Raw genomic sequence first — 25,280 nt, 5'->3', positions numbered from 1 at the left:
TCTCTAAATAAATTACTAAAAAATAATGGTTGGGAGAATCTCTTACTCAATATTCTTGGGACAAAATTTATGTGGTTGTGATTATTCAGAAATGCCTGTCCATCAGATCTCAAGATCAGGGCATAAACAATTTTCTCACCACTGCTGTATACCCATACCGATTAAATTATATGCACAAACAACATTTTTAAGCATGAATATTTACTAACATAAATAAACAGTGTTTTATAACAAAAGGCAGAGATTTTCAACTATAAACAATGGAAAGATATTTACAATTTGCACATACATAATCAAAGAGCAAGTGTACAATTGGTCACTTCAGATCTTTTTTCTTATATTTTGAAATTTCCTTCCAATCAAATAACTTTAATCAGTTCTACAATGTCCATTTTTTTCCACGAAAACTGCTACAAATGTCAGATTAATAAGAGTTTATTACAATGAATAATTTAGCAGCACAGATTTTCAAATAGAGACAGTGTTGCTAACTTCTTCATATTGGATAATAAAATAAGGGTAGCTCTGATCATCATTGAAAATGACAAAAATCTGAGGCTCAAAGTAATTGTCCACACAGGAGTCATAGAGGTCACTGGTGATGCTGCCAGGGTTCACGGGCGGAGGTCTCCTCATGGTGTGGTTGCCCACTGTGTATCTTCCCGTCAGCACTTTAGCCAAAAACATGTAATGGACTCCTCTGGGTGACCTTTTGGAAAAGTTATGAGAATAGCTTGCCTTTCTGGCAAAGTAACTGCCTTGTCCAAACATGGTGGCATGCTTCCCACAGACACGCGGGTCGAAGTTGTGCTTGCAGATCCCATCCACCACGTCCTGGGAGGTGCCGTGGAACAAATGCCTCTCATTCATGACTCTGTCAAGACCAGTCATTTTTTTCAACATGTATTCCTTTTTCCTGGAAGAGAAAATGAAAAGCATAGATGAGTATTCACTGTAGTTCTGCACATGAAGATGGATTTTCATTGCAGTTTTTGAAGTAAAAAGTATCACTATTATTCTCTGGAACACCAGAGCTGTAAGAGGAGACATGAAAATACCTCTGCATGTATAACAAGACAGGACTTTTGTTTCAAAATAAAGCTTTTGTGTGCATTTAACACTTTTGAAAGGTTCTGAGCAATGATACTGCTGGAGGCTGGAGTTCTGTCATCCCCAGAGCAGCAGAGACAAGCTTGAGCAGCGCCTGCTCATCTCTGAATGGCACCTCGAACTGGAAGGAACCCCTCTCAAGAGCAAAACCGATGTCTGCGCGAGGGATAAGTGTTACTGTGGCTTCCAGGGCGCCCCGCCACGGATACTGCTGTCAGACAGGGGGACGAGGTTCTCTGCAGTGGCATTAATACTGTAAGAATTAACATTGTAAGTTGCTGTGCTCACACAACCCGTCCTTCGACTTCTCCTGAGCCTCTGCACTTCTTGAGAAGGGGCAGAGAATCCACAAATCTAATTTCAGATCCATTACTAAATGACCAAAGGATAATAACTTCAAACACATCATCTTGGATTTGGATGGAACAGACTGACATTGAACCTGCGCTTTGCTGGAGCACTGTCAGACCCCGGGCTGCCACATTCTGCAGAGCCAAGGCACAAAGGGCTATTTTTAAAATTGCTCTTATTTGATGAAGACAGTTCCTCCTTGGCTGGCTTGAAAGGGAACGGAAAGAACATCCATGTATTTTTCAACTAGACACCCTAGATTTATTTTGAAGTTTCTGTGAAAACCTATTTTATAAACTTAGTAATAGCACATAAAACCTCTTATACAGGAGATTTCTAGACATGCAGTCAGCAATATTTATTTTTCAAAGCTATTCAGCTGAAGACTGCTTTCTTCAGAAAAACACTCCTGCTCTTCTGGAGTTTATGTATTCAGCTTAATGATCAATTTGTATTTTGCAGCTAAAATCATTAATTTTAAAGGTACCTCACCCCTATTGTAAAAAAGAAAAACAGTAACAGAACAATGTTTGCACTATCGTACCTTTTATACTTCTCCCAGAGAAACTGGTTTTGCACCCTCAGAATCTTCAGTATTTTGTATTTGGTCTCCGGCACAGTCTTGTGAAACAGATTATAAATGGTTCTGTAGCTTTTATCTTCCTTTGAAACAGGCACTTGGATGAAGTCCTGAGATGGATCCATACTAATCCAGGTCTCTGGGTAGAAGTTGGGAGAGGTAACAGCAGTGGGAGATAAGACTTGTGACGAAACCGGTTCAGTTGGTGGAGAGGGCACTGGAGAATTGCCACCTAAAGTCCTAGTTTGGGAAGGAGAAGGAGTTTCTAATTAAACGTTCACAAACAGAAGACCTTCAAATTACATTTATTTAGTCATCAACATATCTTCAATTACTGCTGCTCTTTAGTTCTGTAACAATTTGAATATCTTTAATGCTTAAAAGGAACATGCCAACTATTTCTTCTATTTTAATAACTCCTGCATTCATTAAAATTAATAGCAACATTTTGGCTTTCATGGATGCAGTTCCACTTACAGAACTGACTGGTGGTGACTTAAAAGCCTACTTGTCATCGTCACCATTACTTGCATTCTGGGCTGCTGACAAGAGTGGTAGTTACAGCACGAGAGTGCAGGCTGAATGCCACCACGTACCACTACTTCACAAACAAGCCACGACATATTAGTGGTTTTAACATACAGCATAAGACATACAGAATAAGACAATATTAATTTGTCAACATTTGACCTCATTTCCTTGGAATATAAGGAGGACAAACATGCACACCTTCCTGTGCAGTATAAATCACGAATAAGGCTACGGAAAAATCTACATGCAAAACGGGCACGTATTTTTTCTCAATGACACATTTTTAGTACTCCCCAGTGTCACGGCAAGGAACACTCTCCTGTTTCCATTCGCACAGGCCAGATGCACATGTGCATTTGCAGTTGCTGATTCCCTGTGAAGAGCAGCCCCGCGTTTGCGGCAGGTAAAGGGTGGCGGGCCGGGGCGCCGAGAGCTGCTGCCCTGGCAGCTCCGCAGGAAGGAGGCATCGTGCCGGGAGGAGGGGAACCGGCTGCGCTGAAATCAAGCTGATTTGAACACTGACCGGGGAACCAGCAAGATTCTATTCTCAATATAACTCCAACTTGGTGAGATGTTTCACACTTCTGAACAGGTCATGCCAGCTAAATTTAGGTAAAGAGTATGGACTCTGTGGCGTAAGTTCACCCGAGGAGCATCTGAACGAGCCTTACTCAACTGAATAATCCTTACTTATTGGAGCATTACTTATTTAATTTGAAGCAAAATTCTTTTATGTTTATTAATAGTTTTAAAGAAACCCAGAATATGAATTTTTCTAATAATAATTATTGAAATGGCAGCTACAATATTACAAGGGGGATTTATTTATTATGTTTATTCCTCCTAAAGTCAATGGGTAGCAATATTACTGTTGAATTTCACTCACTCACAGTGAAGATGAGGTGCACATCAACACAAGTTAGGGATTAGTAAGTCACCAAACACAGTACAAAACATTGCCTCCCTAGGTGCACTTTGTTCATTTATTCTGACTAGTTTAAATTAATTGTCAGAGTTTATTATTACACAACGGGAGCCATTAAGAAGCCAGCACTTGTAGTCAGCACAACCACACGTTAAGCACCGTTTCTACGTGAGTCCTTCTTCTGTGATTTTATATCTGACTGCGGCAGGGAACACCACATGTGACCATGATTAGCGGGGCAAATACTGACTTTTCAAAGTCTCTCCCACTCTTTACTACAAAATCTCAATTGGTTTTAAAATACTCTGGCTGCCCCTGCTAAGAATTGCTGGAGTCTCATGTGAGAATTACAAGGTCTTTGTATACGGAAAATAAGAATAAGGTTTACTGCACAACAAAAGAAATTTCAGAACTTGATTTATAGACTCAGTAACTGATTTAAATAGCTGTGGTCAAACCCTTACAGGTGCAGCACACTCAATGGCCCAATACAGCTGGCTGGAGCTACATGAATTTAGCATCTCTCAAAATCACAGACTTAAACTGTAGTAAAATAGTCACTATGAACAAAGCATCTGGAAATATCTTAATCCTTATTTTTCAGTACTAATCAGAATCAGGACTGCTGTGACCAGAAAGTTCACACTTGCTCCTTTTGCATACATCTTCCCAGTATTTCTTTAGGAATTTTTGGTTCCCCCCCTGCAAGACCGTACCCAAAAACACTTCCAACAACAACTTGTTTGGAGGCTCTGCCCAAAGGCGCTCGCAGCGAGGTGCTCGGCAATGCAGCGAGCTAATGAGCACCGCAGCCCGAGCTCCCCTGATGGCCCCGCGTGCCAAGCTGCCACTTTAATGACTAATGACTTCCCCCCTTCGCTAACAGGACAATATGTTCCTAACTCCTGGGCTCTTAACAATAATGTTTCCAGCTGTGATGGTGAGATCACAAAAATGGCATTTTTATGAGTTCTAATCAAAAATTATTACAATGCTACACTTTCCTCACTCCACCTTTGATGGGTGAACACGTTCATCCCCAGCTGCAATGACAATAAAAACAGTGGAATGCTTTAATTCATCTTCAAAATTATAAAATCTTTTTGAACATTCATTTTTTGGGACCTACAGCTGAGGGCTGGCGATCGCTGAAGAGGGTGAGAGGTGGAAAGCTGGACAATGGCTTGGCAAACAAAGTACATCTGTATTTCTGATGTTCCAAGACCCAAAAGGTACATGATAACCTTCAAGTAACAAACAGAGCCTGGTGGTAAGAAGTTCCTCATATTATGTTTCTCCTGAAAAGTGGAGAGCAGCTCTGTGAAGCAGCCAAAATTGTGAAAGCCTTGGAGGTCCATACATCTCCAAATACAACATTCAGCTGGGAAGGGAGAAGTGCCCCAAAATAAAAGACCTGGGATGGCATAAGCTTTATTTTATATATAAATATATATTTATATATATCATAGAAACATAGAATGCCGAAGGTTGGAAGGGACCTCAGAGGTCATCGAGTCCAACCCCCCTGCTCACGCAGGGTCACCTAGAGCACGTGGCACAGGGCTGCATCCAAGCGGGTTTTAAAGATCTCCAAAGAAGGAGACTTTATATATATATATATATATATATATATATATATATATATTTTTTTATTGTTGTTGTTTGTTTGTTTATTTATATGGAGGACATCCAAAAATCACATAATTCTGTGCATGTTGTTCACTCCTAAGTGACAATTCTTAAAGATACTGACTTCTAGTTGCAGCTAGGGGAGGATTTAGCCAACTTTCCTTCCTAGAGCTGCAGCATACACTAAATGATGGCTTAAGACCGTCATCTTCAAAGAAACTGAGCAAGTACAACAGCTGTCGAGCGACATACAGGATGTTCTTCCAAGCAGGACTGTCAGTTTCTAGCAGGAGGGTTTCAAAGAAGAATGCAGCACAAGGCTCCTCACATATTCTACCAAACCAGCTGATTGGCAAGGCTGTGCAAACAGGATATTTGCTTCAGTACAGTATATACACATAGTTTTTAAGAAACAAGTTAAAACTCAGACTGTACTTATTGTAAAGCCAACACCATTTTATGGTTAAGATTTCCCAGACAGAGGTTGTAGAGATTTGCTTTGTTAATTTTAAGTAAGATTTTCTGACATAGAGTTCAGTCCCATTTTCGGGAAAAGTCTGACCTCCAGGCAGTGGGAATGCCAAAGCACCACTTCATCACGTGCAGTCTTAAGCGTGAGGCCACAATTGATAGGAAGTAGTTCCCTCACACTGACCCTAAAGAATTCACAGAAAGTCTGCCCACTGCGTATTAGCCCCTGTTCTACTCTCTACAAATACATTCCTGGTCATCCTGGGGAGAGAAGGACATGGGATTATTAGCTTTCACCTACAACCTTCCTTTAATCTTCTGTCCTCCTCTAAGTAAGCTTAAAGGCACTGCTGGACCTTAACCCGGGCTCTGACTCGCAAGCTGTTTTCAATTCACTGCTAGGCCTGCCCATTATTTATGCCAAGACTCACTGTAGAATTGATGCTGAATAATTTTACTCTATTAATGTAACTAAAACTATTTGTCACTGAACATTTCTAGTTTGTGACTAAGAAAATCTAAATTTTGCATAAAACAATCAGAGAAAAGAGCCTTAAGTATATTCTGAAATTTATTCTTTACTGCACTGAAAATGTTCAACAGCATTTTGTAGTGTTAATCAACAGTAACAGCATTTCATTCTACCTAAAGGTGGGGTTGGGCAAAGCTGTGACTTCTATACTTTGAGTAATCTACTGCTGAATAGCCCAAATATTCTGTATTTTTTCCAAGGAGTAACTCCATGGTTTTGATTAAGGAATATTTCTACCAAACACTTTTATCCCACTTATTTTTATTGGAACTGAACATATGCTCAAAGAACCTCTCTCTATATACAAGAATTTCTGAATTAGGATTTCTTATTTACAGACAAGTAACTACTTATCTGGAAAAAAAGAACATATAGTTAAATCCCACATTTGAAAATAGTTATAGTTGCATGAAATGAATACAACTTAGTTTTTTTTTTTTCCCCCGCACTGATCTTCTGACTTTTCTAGACAGTGACACATATCACCTAGAAGATCTCCAAAGAAGGAGATCTTTAAAACCCGCTTGGATGCAGCCCTGTGCCACGTGCTCTAGGTAACCCTGCGTGTGCAGGGGGGTTGGACTCAATGACCTCTGAGGTCCCTTCCAACCTTGGGCATTCTATGATTTTATGATTTCCTCGTCCACATCTTAAGGGATACAACATGAAGGAGCATTTGAAATCCAAAGTTTTCATTTTGCTGGGATACGTACTGTAAAAAAGGCATCAGCACAATGCATGAACGAAGAAGGGGTCTCCTCTTGATTTCTCTTCTGAAGCATGCGTTTTGCTGGAATCCGTCTTTGATATTTAGGATATATTGATTATGCCAGGTTACGAACCGAACCTCTTTCAGACCTCGGCAGCTGGCTTCTTCTATCAGTCTTACAACAGGCTGTTTGAGAAATATAATAAAACAAAAGCATATACAACATAAATTATATACTCAAAAAGAACCAGGCTTGCTAGATTAACAGATTTAACACAGGTATTTAGAAAAATCATCCTACTTATTAAAGTATGGAAGTTCAGGAACTGCCTGTCAACCGCAGCAGTGAGGACCAAAATCTATAACTACTTCTAGGATATAGCTTGACCCATTTATTAAAGGTGATTGTATAATATGGTCTGTGAGACAGCAAGGGACTCTGGAGGTTCACAGCCTACTGTGCAATACTTTGGCAGACAGAAAAATAAACCAGAAACAGCAACAAGCTAAATGGTAGCATTAAGAAACCTGCAGAAAGATGTTTCCCTTGCCTTAAAAACAGACTTCCAGAGACTAGAAATGACCTTCTTGAAACTGCTATGGGCTGGTTTGCTCTCAAATTTGAGTCTCATTTGCCCCGGATGTTATGAGGGATGATTCACATAGCACTCCTGCAGTGCACAGCTCTGATTCTATCACTTTTTCTGCAAACCATGTTTGATACTGAAAAGCTCAGTCCTTTTCCTCAGAAATATCTCTATTTGAGTAACTTTCCTAAATGTTTAAGACTATAGATGAAAGCAGACTGAAAATATAAATATATTACCCAACTTATTTTACAAATGATTCACAGTTCTATTGGAAGCAATTAATTCCACTTTCTAAGTACCAGGGCATTTTGAAATCACAGGCTGGAGGCACATCGGAGGTTTAGCAGCTGTGAGTGACACCGAAACACTGGATTGTTCTGTAAAACCAGTCAGACACAACCACCTTTACTTCTCTTCAAGACAAAAAAATATGTAATCCTACAGGTTCTGAGGGTACTTGCCACCTTTCGCACGAGCAGGGAGGGGGGCTGTCTCTGGGGACTCTCAGGAGAGTCCCAGCTGGCTCCCCACCGCAGCAGGGCAGCCTCGCGCCACCTCCGCTCGGGTGCCCAGGCGGCGTGACCGAGGCCATCAGTTAAAATTCCACACTCCACCCCCGGTGACTAAACTGAAACAAATGGGTGTTGACAGGAAAACTATGCACGGATGGTGGATGGTCACATCGAGAATACCTAAACGCTACCTTCAGCTTGCTAGTGTTAGTCACTCGGCCTCCACTTCCGCAATGATATAGCACGGTGCATTCCTAAAAGTTGGGTTAATATTTTAAAATGATTTCCAAACCTCTGTTCTCCAGAGGCTTCCTACAAATACCCTTTGCAACAGCTCTTGTGGGAATCTGGCTGCAGGCTGAGCTCTTCACGGTTATAAGGGGCTGGGTGAATTTAAACAATTCTGAGAAAAAGTCTTTGGTCTGTTATAAATTAGACTCCCAGTTGGGCAGAAAACTATCTATCTCCTGTCAGTGAAAAGCAATGGCCCCAAATATTATAGAGCTATTCTTCTTCTTGTAAGCAGAGGCCAAGTAATATTCAGACCACCTGAGGATAAACCTCCAGTGCAGCTTTGCCTTTTAACCCCAAAGTGCAACTCTGGAATGTGTTAAATACCTCGGAATATTCTCTCCAACCAAAGTGGTCCCTGCAGAAGTATTTCCAGACTGTGTAGTAGTTGGAGCTGGAGCTGGGGCAGGAAGGTGTGGACAGCCTCCGCATTTGGTCGAACTCAACAGTTTCATATAATTTCATAGCATTTAAATCCACCCAAAATTCATGTCCCCTAGAAAGAAAAAAAAAAAGTCAGCTTTTGCAATTTATTCAAAAAGCATTCAGAGATATCAAAACAGACATCCAGCAGTGCAGTTAGACCTTCTCAGAGGCACCCTGACCCTGACTGCACTCATGTCACACAACCCCAATGACCTTAAAGATGCTCCATGAGTTTGAACTGGACACATGGGACCAACTGTTTGCCCTTCTTTGACTTTTGACTCTCCCTTTGTGAACGTGGAGAGCGCCGTGGAGCCTGGAGCCTAGCTTGCCTTATACTTCACAGATGAGAGAGTACCGGGTTCAGCCGCTGTATCAAAGCCATGAGAACACCAAGAGTCACAGGATGACAAGGCAGCAGCGCTTCCAACCCCTTCTCCAAGATTTTGGCCAAGTCACTGGACTCCTGGGGGTCTCAGAGCTCCAACACGTTGCTTCCTCCACCTAGAGGACTCTCTAGTCCATCACTGCAAAGCAGAGATCATCTGTACTAAACGCATACAAGGTAGTCAGGGCAGACTACCTACTTAAGCAGTTCCTATACAGCATGGTGAAAACTAATTCTTAAGCAGTTCCTATACAGCACAGTGAAAAAACAGGGATTTTGGCCCAGAGAAATGACAACAACAATTCTCCTAACCCAGTGATTCTAATTCGCTACAAATGAACTATCGGAAAAAAACAATATCCACATCCTCGACATTTTCTGCATACTATCTAAATAAATACAACACACAGCCATATTTGATGAAGCAGCCACATACTATTCAAAAGGTTATAGTAGCAAAAGTTAGTGCTTCAGGGAAGAAAAGAAAATGTAAATGTCTTCAGATGAGGAGCATCTGCTGCCTATCCACCAGAGTTCATTTATCTCTCATCACATGCAACAGAAGGGAACTGGCAAAATATGAAAAGGAAAAGTGATTTCACTATTATGGAGCTTCGGCTGAGGAATATGGGCTTGTTTTCCAGCCAAAAGTACCAAATCAAAGCTAATAGGCAATTTCATGTAAAGGGACTGGCGTCTCAAAACGACACAAACTGCTGCTACAGACTGACTCAGAGACTATACCCTTTATGCACAGGAGAAGTGCGCTTCCTTTTTTCCTTTACAAAGAAGTCAGTTTAACACTGACCTTAGAAAAAGTTCAGCTATTTCTAATGTTGCTTTATTAGTTAAAAAAAAAAAGATAAAAAAAAAAAAAAAAGAAGAAAAACTCTAAGTAAAGCTTGGAGTTCTAAACCTGTCTTTCTCATTAGTCAATCACAAGTCCCTGGATTACTGGCAAACAAGATCTTAAAATAAGAAATTCAAAGAAATGAAAGTAATACATTCATCCCTTATAAAAGACAATTTTTAGAACAACTAGGATTAACGTATTTTCAAATAAATGCTGTTTACATCATTAGTTTTCTACTTTTATAAATTATTAACTAGTCATCAGCTTACTGGTTTTCATTAGCAGCTTATTTTCTGAAACAGCTTTTGAAATGATAGAAAATATTTTCTTTGAATTCTTAACAGTAAGCAGAAATAAAGCTGCTCCTTGAAATTACAGTTTATTTTAAAAACTTTGGTCCATTAATATCATAAACATTGAAATACTGCATATGAAATTTGCCACATCAAGTGACAGCTATTTTAAACATCAATAGGGTGTTATACATACTACTTTGCTTGAGAATAGCTGCAATTTTGCTAGCTCTTTCACACTGTCGTTGGTACAATCACTGAAGAGCTTTATTATAGCATTTTCATAGAGAACTAATGAAGAGCTCAGACTTTAAAACATGATGATCAGCTGCAACTATCCTTCAGTTCTCAATAGGAGTTGCAGGTGCTTAGCTGTTCTCATTATCTGTTATCATTAATTGCAGTCAGATTCTGTCATCTGCACAGGAAAGTAGTTTTTCCTCATCCTAGGGGTGCAACTTGCTGTGGTTCAGTATGTGCCCATTGCCTCTTGTCCTTTAGATTGCTCTCTTTACTTTCAGTGAACCTCAACACAGACTCCAAAGAAAGAGTCTCAAAAGTAATATCAAATGTCTTAAAAATGCAAATGCAAGAGCTACTTTTTAAAACCTCTGGGGAAAAAAGCACCTCCTAAATATTCTTTTTTTCAACTCCGCCAAAGCTCAAATACCAGGTTGGAACCAGGAGGAGTTTCGGCCAACTTATGGTGAGGACGTGACTGAGAACTTCCGCTCCAGGCGGGAACAAACCTGCCCGCCCTAAGAATGGCCCCAAGCAGTTACTTTTCTTCCCCTTCTTTGGATAGAAAATTATTATCCATAAGGACCAGTTCAGTGAACATGGTTTTCTAGAAATCGTCATACACCATCATTAATTAAGATGAAAATTTGTCAAGACGACCCTGTAGAAAGCTTCACAGATCACTCCCTGCTCGCGTCAGCGGCCTAAGGAACAGCTAGGGTGGAAATCCGAGTACGGAGAGGAGACAGGCAATTCCGAGGAGGAGGTGCCGACCAGGGGCTCGTGTCTTCCCGCGGGGCCGCATCCGCCCCCGGGGAGCCTGCCACGCTGATGAAGGCTGACACAACCCGGGCACGTTTCATCAATGGGCAGCGCAGACACCCACGCTGCTCAGGAAAACATCTCTGCACCAAGTGCACCAGCCTTGGTTAAGGGTAAGAGTCTGTATTTCCCCCTAATAACAGGACGAGCAAGGCAAAGGTCAGATACAAGGGATAAAACACAGAGCTATGCAGAAGTAAAGCTGCACTAACCAAAATAAGTGACAAGGGTGAAAACACTAAAATTAAATGCAGGGCCCTCCCGGACAAGAATAATTCTGCAGTGAAGAAATAACAAAATCACCCCACCTTGCTGGTATGCAGTCAATTTGTTCCATAACAGCAGACTACAGTCTACATTATTTGAAAACAATGTGTGAAATCATGAGGAAATCATCTCTCTGAAATACCAAACTGTGTTATTATCTAAGTATTTGCAGACAACACACCATGAGCATGATCTTTTCAGTGAATTTCTTCATGAAAACATTTTAACGTTGTTTTAAGAGCATCTCAAAGCCTATAAGCTCCAGCCATTCTGAAACTGAGGGCCAGAGAAAATTACCATTTCTAAGAAAAGCAAGTTTTGGGAGATTGATGAAGTGAGGAATTGAACTGACTTGTTTCACCCAAAGCAAAAACTCCCCCACGCTGTGTGGAAATTTTATGAAATGTGTGGATATTTTATAAAATGTATACGCAAGAAGGTAATTCTTGATAGAAACCATGCACAACCTGAGCATTCCTTCTTAGCTCGTTCAGTTTTCAAGTCAAATACTCTAAGAGGTTTCCATCCACTCCAAAACCTGATATGTGCAAAACTGCAACAAAACACAAAACCTTTCTATGTATGTATTGCTTCCTTTTAAAGGCGTAACCCACAGTTTCAGTTAATTTTATTACAATTTTGTGTTTCATGTGGTTATGATGAAACAGATAATGAAAATGTTTGCAGTAGTTCTATAAATGCAAAGTAAAGGAAATCTAAAAATTGAAATATCCCTCCCTATGCTCTAGGCATAATAAAGGCAACTGCTAACAAGTTGAGCCCTTTTAAAGTAACCACATATCGGTTAAGATCCTAAAAAGTTAAGAAAAAAAGTCCTAAAAAGTTTGAATACCACAAAAGAAGCTTCCTAAGTACTTGAAAAGTGACTGGCTGCTGACACGTGGCCTGAATATTTGTAACATGCACTTAACTGTGTGAAAATAGAGAATGCAGCGCACAGCTGTAACTATGTCGCAGAGCAACGGGAATCACAACCATGCTATATGCGGGAACTGCTGGAAGGAAAAGCATTTTTTTGAGATGAACACTCCGAGATTGCTTTTCCTACTGCTTTTACTGCAGAGCAAGCAGATCTGCAGGATAAGCTCTTGAAAATATAGCTTAATGGATACATATGCAAAAAACATTGGAGGCCGCCCATTTTCTAACTGTGGTGCTGGGGGGGAACTGTACAGTTGTACATAGATTTCTTCTGGTTTTGCTACAATGAGGGGAAAAAAAAAAATTCAATTTACTCTTTCCAGAGCAGGAAAAGTTTACACACAATTTCAGTAAAGCAAGTTGCAATATTTTTTCCTACATTAAATAAAATCCATCCACAGCTGAATTTGCACCTGTGCATCTTGTTAGACTCTACTCGAGAGTTGCAATATCAGTAGCTAATGACTTTATAATGATCTTATAATGAAAACAATTTCACTGTAAGCTAACAATTTTTCAGCAAAATCTGTATTGAAGTTTTAGTAATGAAAGAAATAATTTAGCAACAATTCTGTCTAGTATCTGCACTTTTTATATATATATATTTTAATTTTCTGTAGCTCGTTGCTTTCTGCCTCTCCTTTATCAGATCCATCTCCCCCTTGGCAAACTGAGGACAGAGCAGCTGCTGTTCAGTGACCTACGCTGACAACTCGCTGGGATAGAGATGGGGGCGTCGAGCACCAAGAGCGGATCATTCCCCCTCCCAGTGCTCCTCCTGAATGCCTATGTACAACCTGAATGTGAAGGATCCCAATACAATGCAGTGAATGGATTTGTTTCCTCCTTACTTAACAGAGAGGATCAATTTATCTGCCTGCAAAGGTCGCCGCGTTTCTCTGAGCAGCCCATCTTTGGGTGGCTGCCTGTTACACAAATAGAGCATTTGTCCTCGGGAGACTCCCACGCATCTCAGGCCGCCTTCCAACTTGTGTAAAACACTCACGTGTCACCATGCAGCTGAAGGATGGGGAAGGGCAGCAGTTCTGGGCAGTCACAACCATGGCTATCTTCAAAGTTGCTCTGATAGTAAGAATTCCTGATCAGAAATCAAACTCATCTTTTTCAATTATGTCTTGAAAAAAAGATCTGGTGAAATCTGAGTCACATACAATTTAAAAATTGCTATATCCTCTCTCCATTCCCCTTGGCTGTGCATAGGAAAAGGCTCAGCAGCTTCTTTTAGAACATAACACAGTAGAATCCTCCTGAAACTAAAACACTTCTGTTAAACTAGAAATATTTTTTAAAAGTAGTGTTTTTATATTCAACACTAGTGAAGGGCTTAGAATCTAATTCCCAGTAGTTTAGTTTGCCATTAATCGCCCATTAATGGCAAACTGGGTGACCAATAAGATACTCTCATTCTTTAAAAGGTTTGACTCGTAAAATGTACTTCACTGTTTATTTATATTCTTTAATGATTTATTTCTATATTCCTAAGTATTAACCTTTTAAAATTATAGCATAAACAGGCATTCATGCTCAGATATTCTATGAGATATTCAGCAAGCAGTTCAATAGGAGCTCTTCTTTTAAAGCGCATCCTTTGTACATTAAAACGCCTACTGCAAGTTTATATAATGTAAAGCCATGAAAAGAAGTGAATGGTGGTTACTGCAGGCAACTGCATGATGACACTCCTGGGTGCAACTCTGCAAGACCACTGATGACAGCAAACGTGACAAATGTACCTCTCAGCTGCCCCAGGACATAATACGGGACAAAGACCACAAATCTGGGATTCAAGAGAAACAAGAAGGCTACATGCCTGCAGTTATGCCTGTTGTGTTTGCTAGCATAACATCACTTTATCTTCAGTATAATGTTTTACTTCTTCTGAGATACTTCTGAGTGGAAACATGAAACAAGCCTTCATCTAAAATAAAGGACATCCCATATAACGTATAGACTGTGGATAGCAAATGGATGAGGAGGGGGGAAACCACAGAGCCAGACCCGCGTGACATCAGTGCGTTCCCCGAAGGGCATCCAGGCGGCAGGGCTCACCTACGGTGTTGATGAAATACCTAAAATACAATGCCAGCGGCACAAGAAATGCTCAAGAAAACAGGGACGGAAAACCCTTCTTGGAAGCAGACATGAAAAAGATGAAAAAGACCCATCCCAGCTACTCCTCCCAAGTGCCCCCAAAGGGTGAGCTCCACGAACGCAGCCAGTGCTCCTCGCACTTCTGTAGGAGGTTTATGGCTAACATGACAAAACGTTCCCTACTGTTTGTTGTTCCTTGCAGCCTGGGGAGTCTCTATCTGGAAGCAGTCGCGTCTGGACAGCAGCGGAAAAGAAGATGAACATTAAAGTTTGTCAGATGTCTGGGAAAGTGGGAAATTTATTCAAATTCCTTGGTGGGGCAAAGTGTTATTTCCATCATGTCTTTGCATCATGCAGCAGGAACAGCCTTCAGTAGAGCTTAAAACTTGTAACAAAAACAGTGCTTTGTGTCTGTAGCATGTTCCAGCTGAAAATACCAAAGCTCTCTGCAAACACCGTAAGACTCTGCCTTGTTCTGCTTCCACAGCAGACTGTTACTATCTCCATTTTTGCCCAGAAAGACAGAGGCAGAGAGACACTTAAATAGTTTCTCCAAAAATCACACAGAGAACCTACAACAGAGATGGTAGCAGAGATTTCTTAAGAAATTAGCTGCAACAACTAACCATATAAAGCTCTCTGCTTATTATATAAAGCAGCCTAATGGGATCATTTCCATTAAAAGATTGAACATATTGAACCCTATTAAGAATAGCGCAAAAATACATAACCAAATGCTGTGCTGTATGACAGCAGCAATTCAAAGTTCACAAGTGTTCTCAAAAACAGAGTCTGGTCCCCTGAGGAAGTTACTTTTCTTTCTGTACCCCTACTCTAACAAATTACACACTAGACTAGTTTCTTCAGGACACTGACCCATATCAGCAAGTTACCATCGTGAGGTCTTTTGTTGGATGAATGTGGACTGTGAAAATAAGGGTGATGTAGGCTTGTTCTTTCTTGCATTCTTAAAACTTAAACCTAACGCGCGAGTCCTTTATGCTCTTTCCATTTAATACAACAAATGTTCTATACCTTAAGTAGCAATGGATGATTTGAAAAAACATTTCTTTGTAAATGCTATCAAAATGCATGTGCTTTCAAACCCTTCTCCTAAGTTCAGTTACATGTCACGAATCTTACCACAGAGTTCAGGGGAAAAAAAAAAAGAACAAAAAAGCAGCACACCGAACAACAAAGGTCTGCACAGGAAATGAAACTCGGTTCCCATCAGAACAGCTGTGATGCAAAGCAAGATTGAGAGCTAAACACGACTTAGATGATGAAACTGTTGATTTTCTCTCTATGACTAAACCAGTTCCTCTCCGAAAGAGCAATAATCTAAAAACCACTCTAGAGAACAGGCAAACTTGAACGATCCAAACAAGTATGAAACCATTCGTGCTTAAGGTTGCAAAGTGATTTAAATCAAATTCAGTTACTATAAGAGATAAATAAGAGATTAAAAAAAAAAGACATTTACACTTTCTGGTGACTAAAAATTGGAAACATTTCATCTACTTTGGGATAAACAGTTTGAAATTGTTGGCTGTAGTCCAGCTTTGGTGGAGTATCATAGGGGTTTATATTCCAGAGGTGATTAAAATCAGAGCTGTATGAAACTCGATCACTTGAGAAATTTGGTCTTAATAATCTCTCTCTAAGCAAACGTAGCTTGAAATAGGAGTGTCAGATAGAGACAAGAGTAGCTGAAATTTCCTGCAAGTGAAACAGAGACTGACTCCGTAGGCAGCAGTAGTCAACTAGCACCTGGTAACACCAAGCGAAGTGACCATCTTTCTGCGAGTTTTTCATAATTTAGCAATAAAAATACAACCGAATCCTGGAGAGCAGCCACAAGGAGTTTAAAAGGAAAGGAGCATCCTTCCCTCCAAGGGGCACCACGGCAAGGAGGGAAGCACAGGCTGGTAAAGGGGCTTCATTTTATCAGTATCTCCCCATTCCTAAGCTGGAGAGGGATGGCTGGTGGAAGGATTGGAAATTAACTTTTGTATTTTACTTGATCTGTCCCCGCCTCGTGCTTCTCTCAGCTACGATCGTATATCGCGCAGACCAGATACAGCAAGGAAGATGCAGAGAAGATAAAGATGCTACAGAAAGATTTACATCCACAGCTAAGACTCTCTCATCAGAGAATCTTTTTTTCTATCAGTACTGTAGTTTTACAGCTTATCTTCTATTTCACAAGAAGCAGCAAGAGCTGGTGGAGGGGGTTCCTGACTGTAAGTGCTGGCGGGGCAGCAGGGCAGGGCAATGTTCCTGCGGTCTTCCCAGGACACCCACTGCTGGCCGGTGCTGGACGCCAGGTTCTGCGCTAAAACGCCCTTTGCTGCGAGCAGCTATTAAGTTCTTACAAAATCTGCAGCAACGAGGACTTGAAGCACATTCAAATCTTCCAAGGATTACTGCGTGTACCATATTTCATAATTCGAATCCAAGCTGCACCTTCTGTTTGTACTAGCGGATAAACATGGATGTCCTTGTCTGAGGTACACTGCTGGTTTCAAAGTTTCAAAGGTCTCCCACCCGCCCCAGACGCGGGGATGGTTCGGAGAGGGTTTCTGTTTGCTTTAATTTTTGTATCACTGCGGCCGCAGGAAGTAGCTGTAAAACCGATAGGGCAAGTTGGCTGCTGCGCCCAGGCTGGGCCCAACCCGCCCACTGACCCTGCGGCGGTTTAAAAGCCAGCGCTTATTTTAGTGCCATGAAACACACTGAGGGCTATACATATAAGGAGCAAAAGGAAAAGGAGCTCTGACTACTGCTTCTGTGAGTTTGCTATTATCTGAGAAGTGCAATCTGTTCATTGAGGATGGAATGAACAAAAAAAAAAAAAGTCTTTTTCTAGCTTTTCTGCAGGGTCAAGAATCCATGGCAGGTACCCCAGAGCCAGCACCTGCACCACTTGGAGGGACAAGCAAGAGCACTGATAAAGGAGAGGGTCTCCAAACTGCTCAAGAGAAAGATTCATTTATAAAAAGCTGCAAAGAGGAAACAATCTAAAGCACTTAAGTGACTTTGCAGGTAAAGGCTTTTTTTCTTTTTTTTTTTTTTTTTTTTTTTTTAAATACACATACCTGTTTCTTCTTTTGGATTTCTATCCAGTTTCAGGACTTATTTACTGAAAAATATCTGAGATTTCTGACAAATAAAGAAATTGCATCATTTTATCAACGTTTCACTTGCATATGATCGTGCTATGTTAAGTCTAACACTCACTAGTGACCACCCATTCCAGGTGTTTCAGTTTCTGAATGTCCCAGCTGGATGTTTCAAGTCACATCCTCCAAATGGAGCTTCCCAACAGAGGCATCTTCTCTGGAAGAGCTGACTACAAGTAGCAAATTTTGCAATTATTACCCAAATCAAATTCCTACCGATTTCAACAAATTCGTGTACTAACCACGGAGGAACTCCAGGATCACTCACTGCTCTTGCTAAGAAAATAGTTGTAACAGACTCTTTGTGTTCCTCATCCTCAACGCCCTGGGCAGGCAGACTGCTCCAGGATCACGATGGCTGGATTACCTGTAAGCAATTCTTCGCAGCAATCTGCTTGAAACAATCATAAATCTTTGTTTCAGAAAGGACTGTTTTATTAACATGAGTACACACAGAACAGACTGACCTCAATCTGAAGCCAGGTGACAGCTGTTTCCAAAACTGTCATCTGTTTACTGACGTGAAACAAGGAAAGGTATATACGAGTGATTGCTTCTAATTCCCCGGACAGCTTCGTGCAACACTCAAAACCTCCCCTAGATTTGTATAGCTAGAAGCCAATTACTTTTATTTCATATGTAAATGGTACCATAAGGCAGGGCAAATACGGATCCCTTGAAATGTACTCTTACAAAGCACAAGGCATGCACTTCTCAAATCACTTCATGTGCTTTTTAAGTTGGTGTCTCTGCATTGCATTCCTTCCAGCAAGGAATTCAGAAGTTCAAAACCACTCAGCTGTGTATATTCAAGAACCACCACCCACAAATCACAAGTCAGTACTTTTCAGCTGCTTTCTCATCTCCGGTGTTATCAATAACAGGAGTTATCTCATATGCTGTGGCAGCTGTGCAGATCAGCAAGATAACTTTGCAAATTTAACTATTCAGTGGGTCACAGCTAGTCAGAAGTCCCTGAACGAGAGGGATGAGTCTACTGGGCTCTACGTGATTTTAAAGTCAAGCCTACCCCTTCTAACAGCACCAGAGAAACAATGACCCTATGAACATCGGGCCCAAGCAAAGCACTTCCCAGGGGGCTTATCTTTTGTCCTGACTTCCTTTCTCCCCCTCAGCTCCTTCTGCAGGCTGGTTGATAGAGCACTGGGTCAGAGGCTGTATTTATGTTGGCTGGGCGCAGGCGGCGAGCACGCGTGCGGGCCTACGCGTCACCCGCGGCCCCGCACACTACGTGCCGGGCGAGCTCCCGCGGCAGGCACGCGCCCGGCTCTGCCTTAGCTGCCAGGCAGCTCACAGAGCACACGGAGGTTTCATGACGCTTGTGACTTTTACTCCTGCGACAAGTTCGACTGAAACTGTATGTTAGAATTCTGGTGTAATTTAACACAGACCCAGATGTAGCTGGGGGTAAAAGGAACTGAGCAATCTGCTTCAGGTTTCAGAGAACTTGGCTACAAAAGATTGTTGTTTGAACCATTACACTTCATACAGGGATTTTTCCTTATAGCATGTTGCTACATAAAAAAAATAAAATAACTCGGAGATGCTACTGTTTGATGTGAGTCGGGGTATGTTGGAGCACAGGCAGTTGGACAGGCACAAGGACATCCCTCTTTGCCAAGAGCGGGGTGGAAACTTCAGCCAAAGTCTGAGGGGCCAGGAACTGCACAGTTGTTTGAATCACATCCTAATGCAGTAAGTAATGATGTGTCTTATTTTGAAAAGCAACCAAAGGCATGATCGGACAGGTGGGTGTGCGGGGAGAAACAGCTTAGTTCTGCAGCCAAGTATTTCCCCACACTGAAGGACATCTTAAAATACAACAGCTTGGGTGCTCCTGCGCTGGAAAGCAGCGCTTGGCCTCGTCCTCTGAAGCACCGAGCTGAGGTGCTTCTGGAAAGGCTCCAGGGCCTCTCCTCAGCCCAGCGAAGTGCTCCTACCCTCCCTTTCATTAGAGATATTGATGGGTGGGGTTATAAATACTTCATAAATTTAAGGAAGAAAAAAAAATTAAGGAAAAAAATGATTTATCACTAAACTGCATATTCAGTTTGAGGACAAACTACAATGATTGATCATCTGAAACAGCCTTATCCCAAAGAAGGAATTAAACAAGCTTTACCATTTTTTCTACTTTAGGATCAAGTTCCCTAGGTTAAAAAAAAAAAAAAAAATAAAAAAAAAAAAAAAAACACAACAGCTGAATGTTTCTTACCCTGCTCGTCTAAATAACATGGGTGTGAAGCTAGATTTACATAAATAGCTACCTGAAGAAACTCCTATCTGGATTTAGAGCCTATTCTTTAGCTAACCAGTGGCCAGAACCTCTTGAACGGCGCCACTTCCCCCCAGCAACAGCTGCAGCCTGTGGCACCCGTTGTTATGCCACACAAGCTGCGTCCAAAACAAAAGAGGACAAGCAGCTACCGCCCCTGGTTACTAGTCAGGCGTTCTTGGACACGCAAACTGCTGAGGAGGCATTTCCTTGTTGTGCGCAACCTGCACCGAGAGGCCTGCAAAGCCAGTCCGACCACCAAGGATTAGTAGCTTTAGCCAACTCCTGCGGTCACCATGTGAACGCGAGCTGCCCTCGGCAGGGCTCCGCGGGCTGCTCCTGCATCGTGTTGCTGGGAGACCCAACAGTGCTGGGCAAGGGGAGGGCGGCTCGCAGTGACCACAGGGACACTCCACGAGCCTCCCGCGCAGGCCAAGCTGGCCACGTCTGAAGGTCCAGGAGGCTCTTCCCGGACAAGGGGTTGCGTAAAAGACAACTCACTCTGACACATCTCCATTTCAAAACTGATATAAAACCATGTTAAGCATGTTACCTCTAAGCTTTAAGGAATATCAGATTCACTGTTTGCAACTAGAAGCTCTAATCTTAAAAAAAAAAAATAAAAAAAAAAAATAAAAATAATAATAAAAAAAAGAAGCTTCATTTCTAGGTTCTCCCTGATACTTATCTAGAAACCCCAAAAACACATATGTGAGTTGCAGAATTTGCCATTTTCTAATTCCACAGCAGTTTTTTTACAAAACCACAGGAAGGGCAGAGGATTCTATAAGTTTATAGCAAACCCTCAACTTCATATTCAGGTATGTTTGTGGCACTTATGAATGCAATTATCTTCTCAAGGTCATTTGAGAGTAGGAAGAGAACTCAAGGTGCAGAATCAGTAATTGCATGGGGATACCAAAAACAGTTGGAAGATGTTTAAAATCACTTTAGTCTCAATAAACTGCTGCTGAAAAAGAGAGTCAGGTGAATGCTGGTGGGTTGCTACTTGCTTAACCTGTGCAAAGCTAGCTTGCCCTGCAAGAACCTGTCCCGCAGCAGGGGCGCCCGCGGAGTGCAGCCGGCGCTCCCGGCTTCGCTGGGATCGCGCTGCCTCTCCGGCTTTAGTCATGGTAACAGAATGTAACGTGTCTGACAATAATCCTGATAAGTTTCTTCCCGACCGGCTCAGACAGACAGAAACTCAGTGTACCAAGATGCCAAAATACTCACCAGACTGGAAATCTGCAAAATACATGTAAAGGCAGAGAGCACTATTCAGCCAGCTTTACAGCATGGAAAGAGGGCTATTAAGCAGCTGGGAAGCATTGTTTCTTTTAATCTCTCTTGACTCCGTAATTTAGAATGGATAGATCATGTGTGTACCAAGGGATCCTGTGATATATGCTTGACAAAATAAAACAGACTTTTCACTCATTTGCACAAGAGTTCAAATTTTAATGACTTGCTTGGGTGTGTCTTATTCCTCTAAACATTTGCTATTTCTCTTTTCAGAAATCTTTTGAAATACCTGGAAAATAAAGGCAAGTCTCTCTGCTGTAATACATGGTGGATTTACTCTGCTATGCAGTTAAAGGGTTTATTTATTTTTTTTATAGAGACTGGCATATTTTTCCAAGGCAATTATACAGAATATCATTTCCTATATTGCATGATTTATTTCTTATTTCCTACTTCATTTTCAGCGTGGGGTATCTATATTCTGGTATTACCTTCAAGAAAAAGGATTAAGTCCACCACAAAGGAATCTGAGAGTTGATAAACACTGATTTTCAGGGTGCAATGCAATGCCCAGTTAGGTCAATGTGAAGACTTGCACTGATCTTGACCATTACAACGGGCCTCTGATGCCCAATGGGAAATGTCTACATAGTAAATAGAAATAAAATAAATTTGCCCTAAAATATTAAGGAAGAAGAGATAAACTTCAGGAAGTGGAAGGGGCAATGAAAAATCCCAAAGGACTGACATGCCAAAGGAGAAGGGGCGGGGGGGGGAAGAGTTTTCCCCATACAGCTATGGAAGTGTCATTTAGAATCTGACTACTGCTAGAATTGCATCAGAGGCTTAAATAATATAAAAGGACAGAAAAGGTATGAGAAACATGTACTACACATTTCTTCCAGAAAAAGAAAGTGTTCAGTACTCAGAAAACTAAGAGTCCACACCCTGCATTCCCAGGAACAGGGACTACTTAGATCTGATGATCTTGTCAACACTGTCGCTCTCCATTACTATTCAAAATGAGCTACAAAAGCTGAAAGGAGTTTTGTTTCAGAGCTCAGCGGGCAGGATCTAGTCCAAACTGAGAACACCATCAGGGAAGCTTGCTGCTGCCTACTCTCTGAACCTAGAAAACACTACTACACAGAGGAAACAAGAACTTCTAATGTACACTTCAACATTTTTAGGTGAAACTACGTGAACTGTAGATCAACATTTTTGAAGGTGTTGCACAGGTTGCTCATAGAGAATTAGCTGAAACATCACCATAAATTATCAACTATATGAAAGTGAACACAGCACCTAATTTTAGTTCCTTAGAATATAATTATGACAATTGTGCTTGCATCCAGTCGCTCCGGAATCACAAAGCAGAAAGCACTGCTGCATCATTCCCATTTCAATCACTGCAAAGGCTCGTTCATCTCGTCACGTTTCACATACAGAGATGAAGCTAATTAGGAACATCAAATACAACTTCGCACAACAGCCTCTGATGGCTTTCAGTTTTACAGAACTGATTTTTTTTTCCTTTCACATGCTTCAAGTGCTTCTGCTACAAATAATACCTGCAGATATTTAGCAGCAGTTTTAATAGGTGTGAAAGAATTTTATGTCTGTGGCAAACTTGAGATATATTATTCAGTCAACCTCACCACAGAGTCTGGAAAATACTTGTATATTACATATCAGAGGAGAAAAAAAGTATTTCTCAAGTATTTCTTAACTGCTTCTTGGCTTGACACACTTGGCTTTGCTAGCAAGGGAGTAAATTCAGTTACCTACCGATATTTCACTTTGATCCTGTCATTATCAGGGTTGCAGTACAGTCTTTCCAGATGTTCCTGGGAATCATTGGTCACACTTTGCCAACTCTGAGTTGCTGTCCTTCTCACTTGCCAGTGATATGGCAACACCGTGTGATGTTTGGGACAGTCACTGCCATAAAGACAAGTGCCCTGCAGGAAATCCACACAGATTTCTACTCCATCCTCCTGATGGGTGTGATACTGCAGTTGATTCAAGAGCTCAAATACCAGATCAAGGGAAGCTTCTTCACTTTTATTCTGGAATATCCCAGCATTGAATTTATCATTTGGGTTCAAATCGTACTGCACTGGGCAGCTGTTCTCTTGGAATAAGCCAGATGTGTAGCTTTCCAGGATCTTATCTGGAAACAAGGGGCAAGCTGTAGCATCACTAGAAGGTGCGTGCAAAGGATGATCCTGGAATGATTCATTACTAGTAGTAGCAGCAGTTCCAGGAGTAGTTTCTGATGAGAAGCCTTGCTCTCCTGACTGGACCTCCTGCTCAGGATGCCCAGGAGAAGGATGAGCTGCTGGCAGTTTATTTTGCACAGCTGGAGCAGTTGGCATCAACATGGTCACATCACCTTCTGGTTGGGAGCAAGAGGAGCCAAGTTCCAGAGCTTTTTTCACAGCAGGTTCACATAAATCACTATCACCACCACCTTGGCCGCGGGGCACAAAGACTCTATCCAGCGCTCCAGCTCCCAGCAAGCTGGTAAAGATTGGCCGCAAAGCCCGGAGAGTTTCTGTGTCCAGTCTCTTCTGCACTTGCTGCTTCTTCTTGAAGCAAGGCTTCACTGGAGGGATTTTTTCAGACAGTCTTACCCGAGGAGGAAAGTCCTCGGAAGGAGGGCACTTCATTCCTGGGCAGTGAGCCTGCTGCATGACACACGCTGGCTTTGGTTCGGTGTCCATCAGACACAGACTTCGCTCTCTCCAAATCACTTTCGAATGTCCCAGAGCCTCACAAGAAACAGTCTAGGGCAGAAAGGAAAACAAGACAGTTAATCTCTCTAATTGCTCATGGTTGACACGAACAAGATCACCCCTGGAGAGGATTTCAAGCCAGCAACAGCAAACTCCTCCCCTCTCTGTGACTGTGGGTAGCCCCTAGGCACGTAAAGCATAAAACCAGCTAAACTTGAGCTAATTAATCCCAAACACGCACTCATCGTCTTCTCACACACGATGTCTCAGAGACACTCAGGCACGCACAAACAGTCCCGGGAGGGGCAGGAAGGGGGGGGCGGAACTGCTGCCCTCCTCCCTGCACGGATGTTTATTACTAAACAGCGTTCGGGCTCATTATACTCGGCTAAGGCGAGCACTGCGTCGTGCCGGCTCGTCTCACGCGCGGACCCAAGAACGGAAGCGTGAGCAGGCACACAGCCCCAGACGCAGCAGGCGAACACGGCACTCTAAAACACTCATGCACCGTTTCTTCCTCCCACCAGACAGACCTACATGTCCCTATTCTATCCATACACTTCCCCCCTCACATAAACTCACCCTTCTCCCAGCAGCATTATCAGAGAACTGCTGGTTTCACATAAGCGAGTGGCAAACTTCACGCTGACTTCAGCAGGGGCAAGGATTTAATCCCCGGCTTTACGACCGCGGCAGCTGAAGTGCTCACAGCCTGTTCCTCCTACACGTTTGCCACTTGGTCCCTGGCGCACCCGGCGCTCCTGCTTCACGCAGCACCCTGTGCTGTGACTCACACGCGATGGGGACACAGGCACCCGCTGTGACACCCGCGCCCAGTGCACACTGAGTTTACAGGGTTAAACCAGGCAGCGAGGAGCACCAGGGGCACAGACAAGTCAATCACTAACACCGGGAAAATAAATTACTTACATTAATAGGGCAACTACTTTTAATAAAGTAGAAGAACATATTAATAAAAACATCTAGTAGGTCATCAGAAAGCTCATACCTTTTAATCAAGAATCTTGCAATATTTGATTATGTTTAATTAAACACCCTTCAAGCTCTTCACATGCAGCCTCCAAGCTTTGAGTGGAGCACATTAAGAGCTACTTCCTGGAAATATGTATTCCAAGCAAAGTAATTTTGCATTTGAAATAAATTCTCAGAAAACTGATAAGAAAACAGTAGTAATCAAATGCTTAAAAAATGTTCTTCAGAACTCCTCACAGTCTTTTTTGTTTTGGA

At 41.9% G+C, this 25,280-nt stretch overlaps 1 protein-coding gene across 1 annotated transcript; it reads right to left on the bottom strand.

Annotated features, from left to right (window-relative positions):
* Nucleotides 1-260: 260 nt before the first annotated feature.
* On the bottom strand, nt 261-24,111 carry TIPARP (TCDD inducible poly(ADP-ribose) polymerase). Its single transcript, XM_026045386.1, has 5 exons — nt 23,083-24,111; nt 8,559-8,727; nt 6,843-7,024; nt 2,006-2,281; nt 261-916 (listed from the first exon to the last, which is right to left on the bottom strand). Exons 1-5 carry the CDS (start codon nt 24,018-24,020, stop codon nt 469-471), a joined length of 2,013 nt encoding a protein of 670 aa, XP_025901171.1. The 5' UTR covers nt 24,021-24,111; the 3' UTR covers nt 261-468.
* Between the last annotated feature and the right edge of the window lie 1,169 nt (nt 24,112-25,280).

This window comes from Nothoprocta perdicaria, unplaced genomic scaffold (genome assembly GCF_003342845.1).
Source record: "Nothoprocta perdicaria isolate Ctin4 unplaced genomic scaffold, notPer1 scaffold_4, whole genome shotgun sequence".
Classification (NCBI taxonomy): domain Eukaryota; kingdom Metazoa; phylum Chordata; class Aves; order Tinamiformes; family Tinamidae; genus Nothoprocta; species Nothoprocta perdicaria.
Note: the sequence above shows the minus strand (reverse complement) of the source record. Positions and strands in the feature narration are given on the sequence as shown.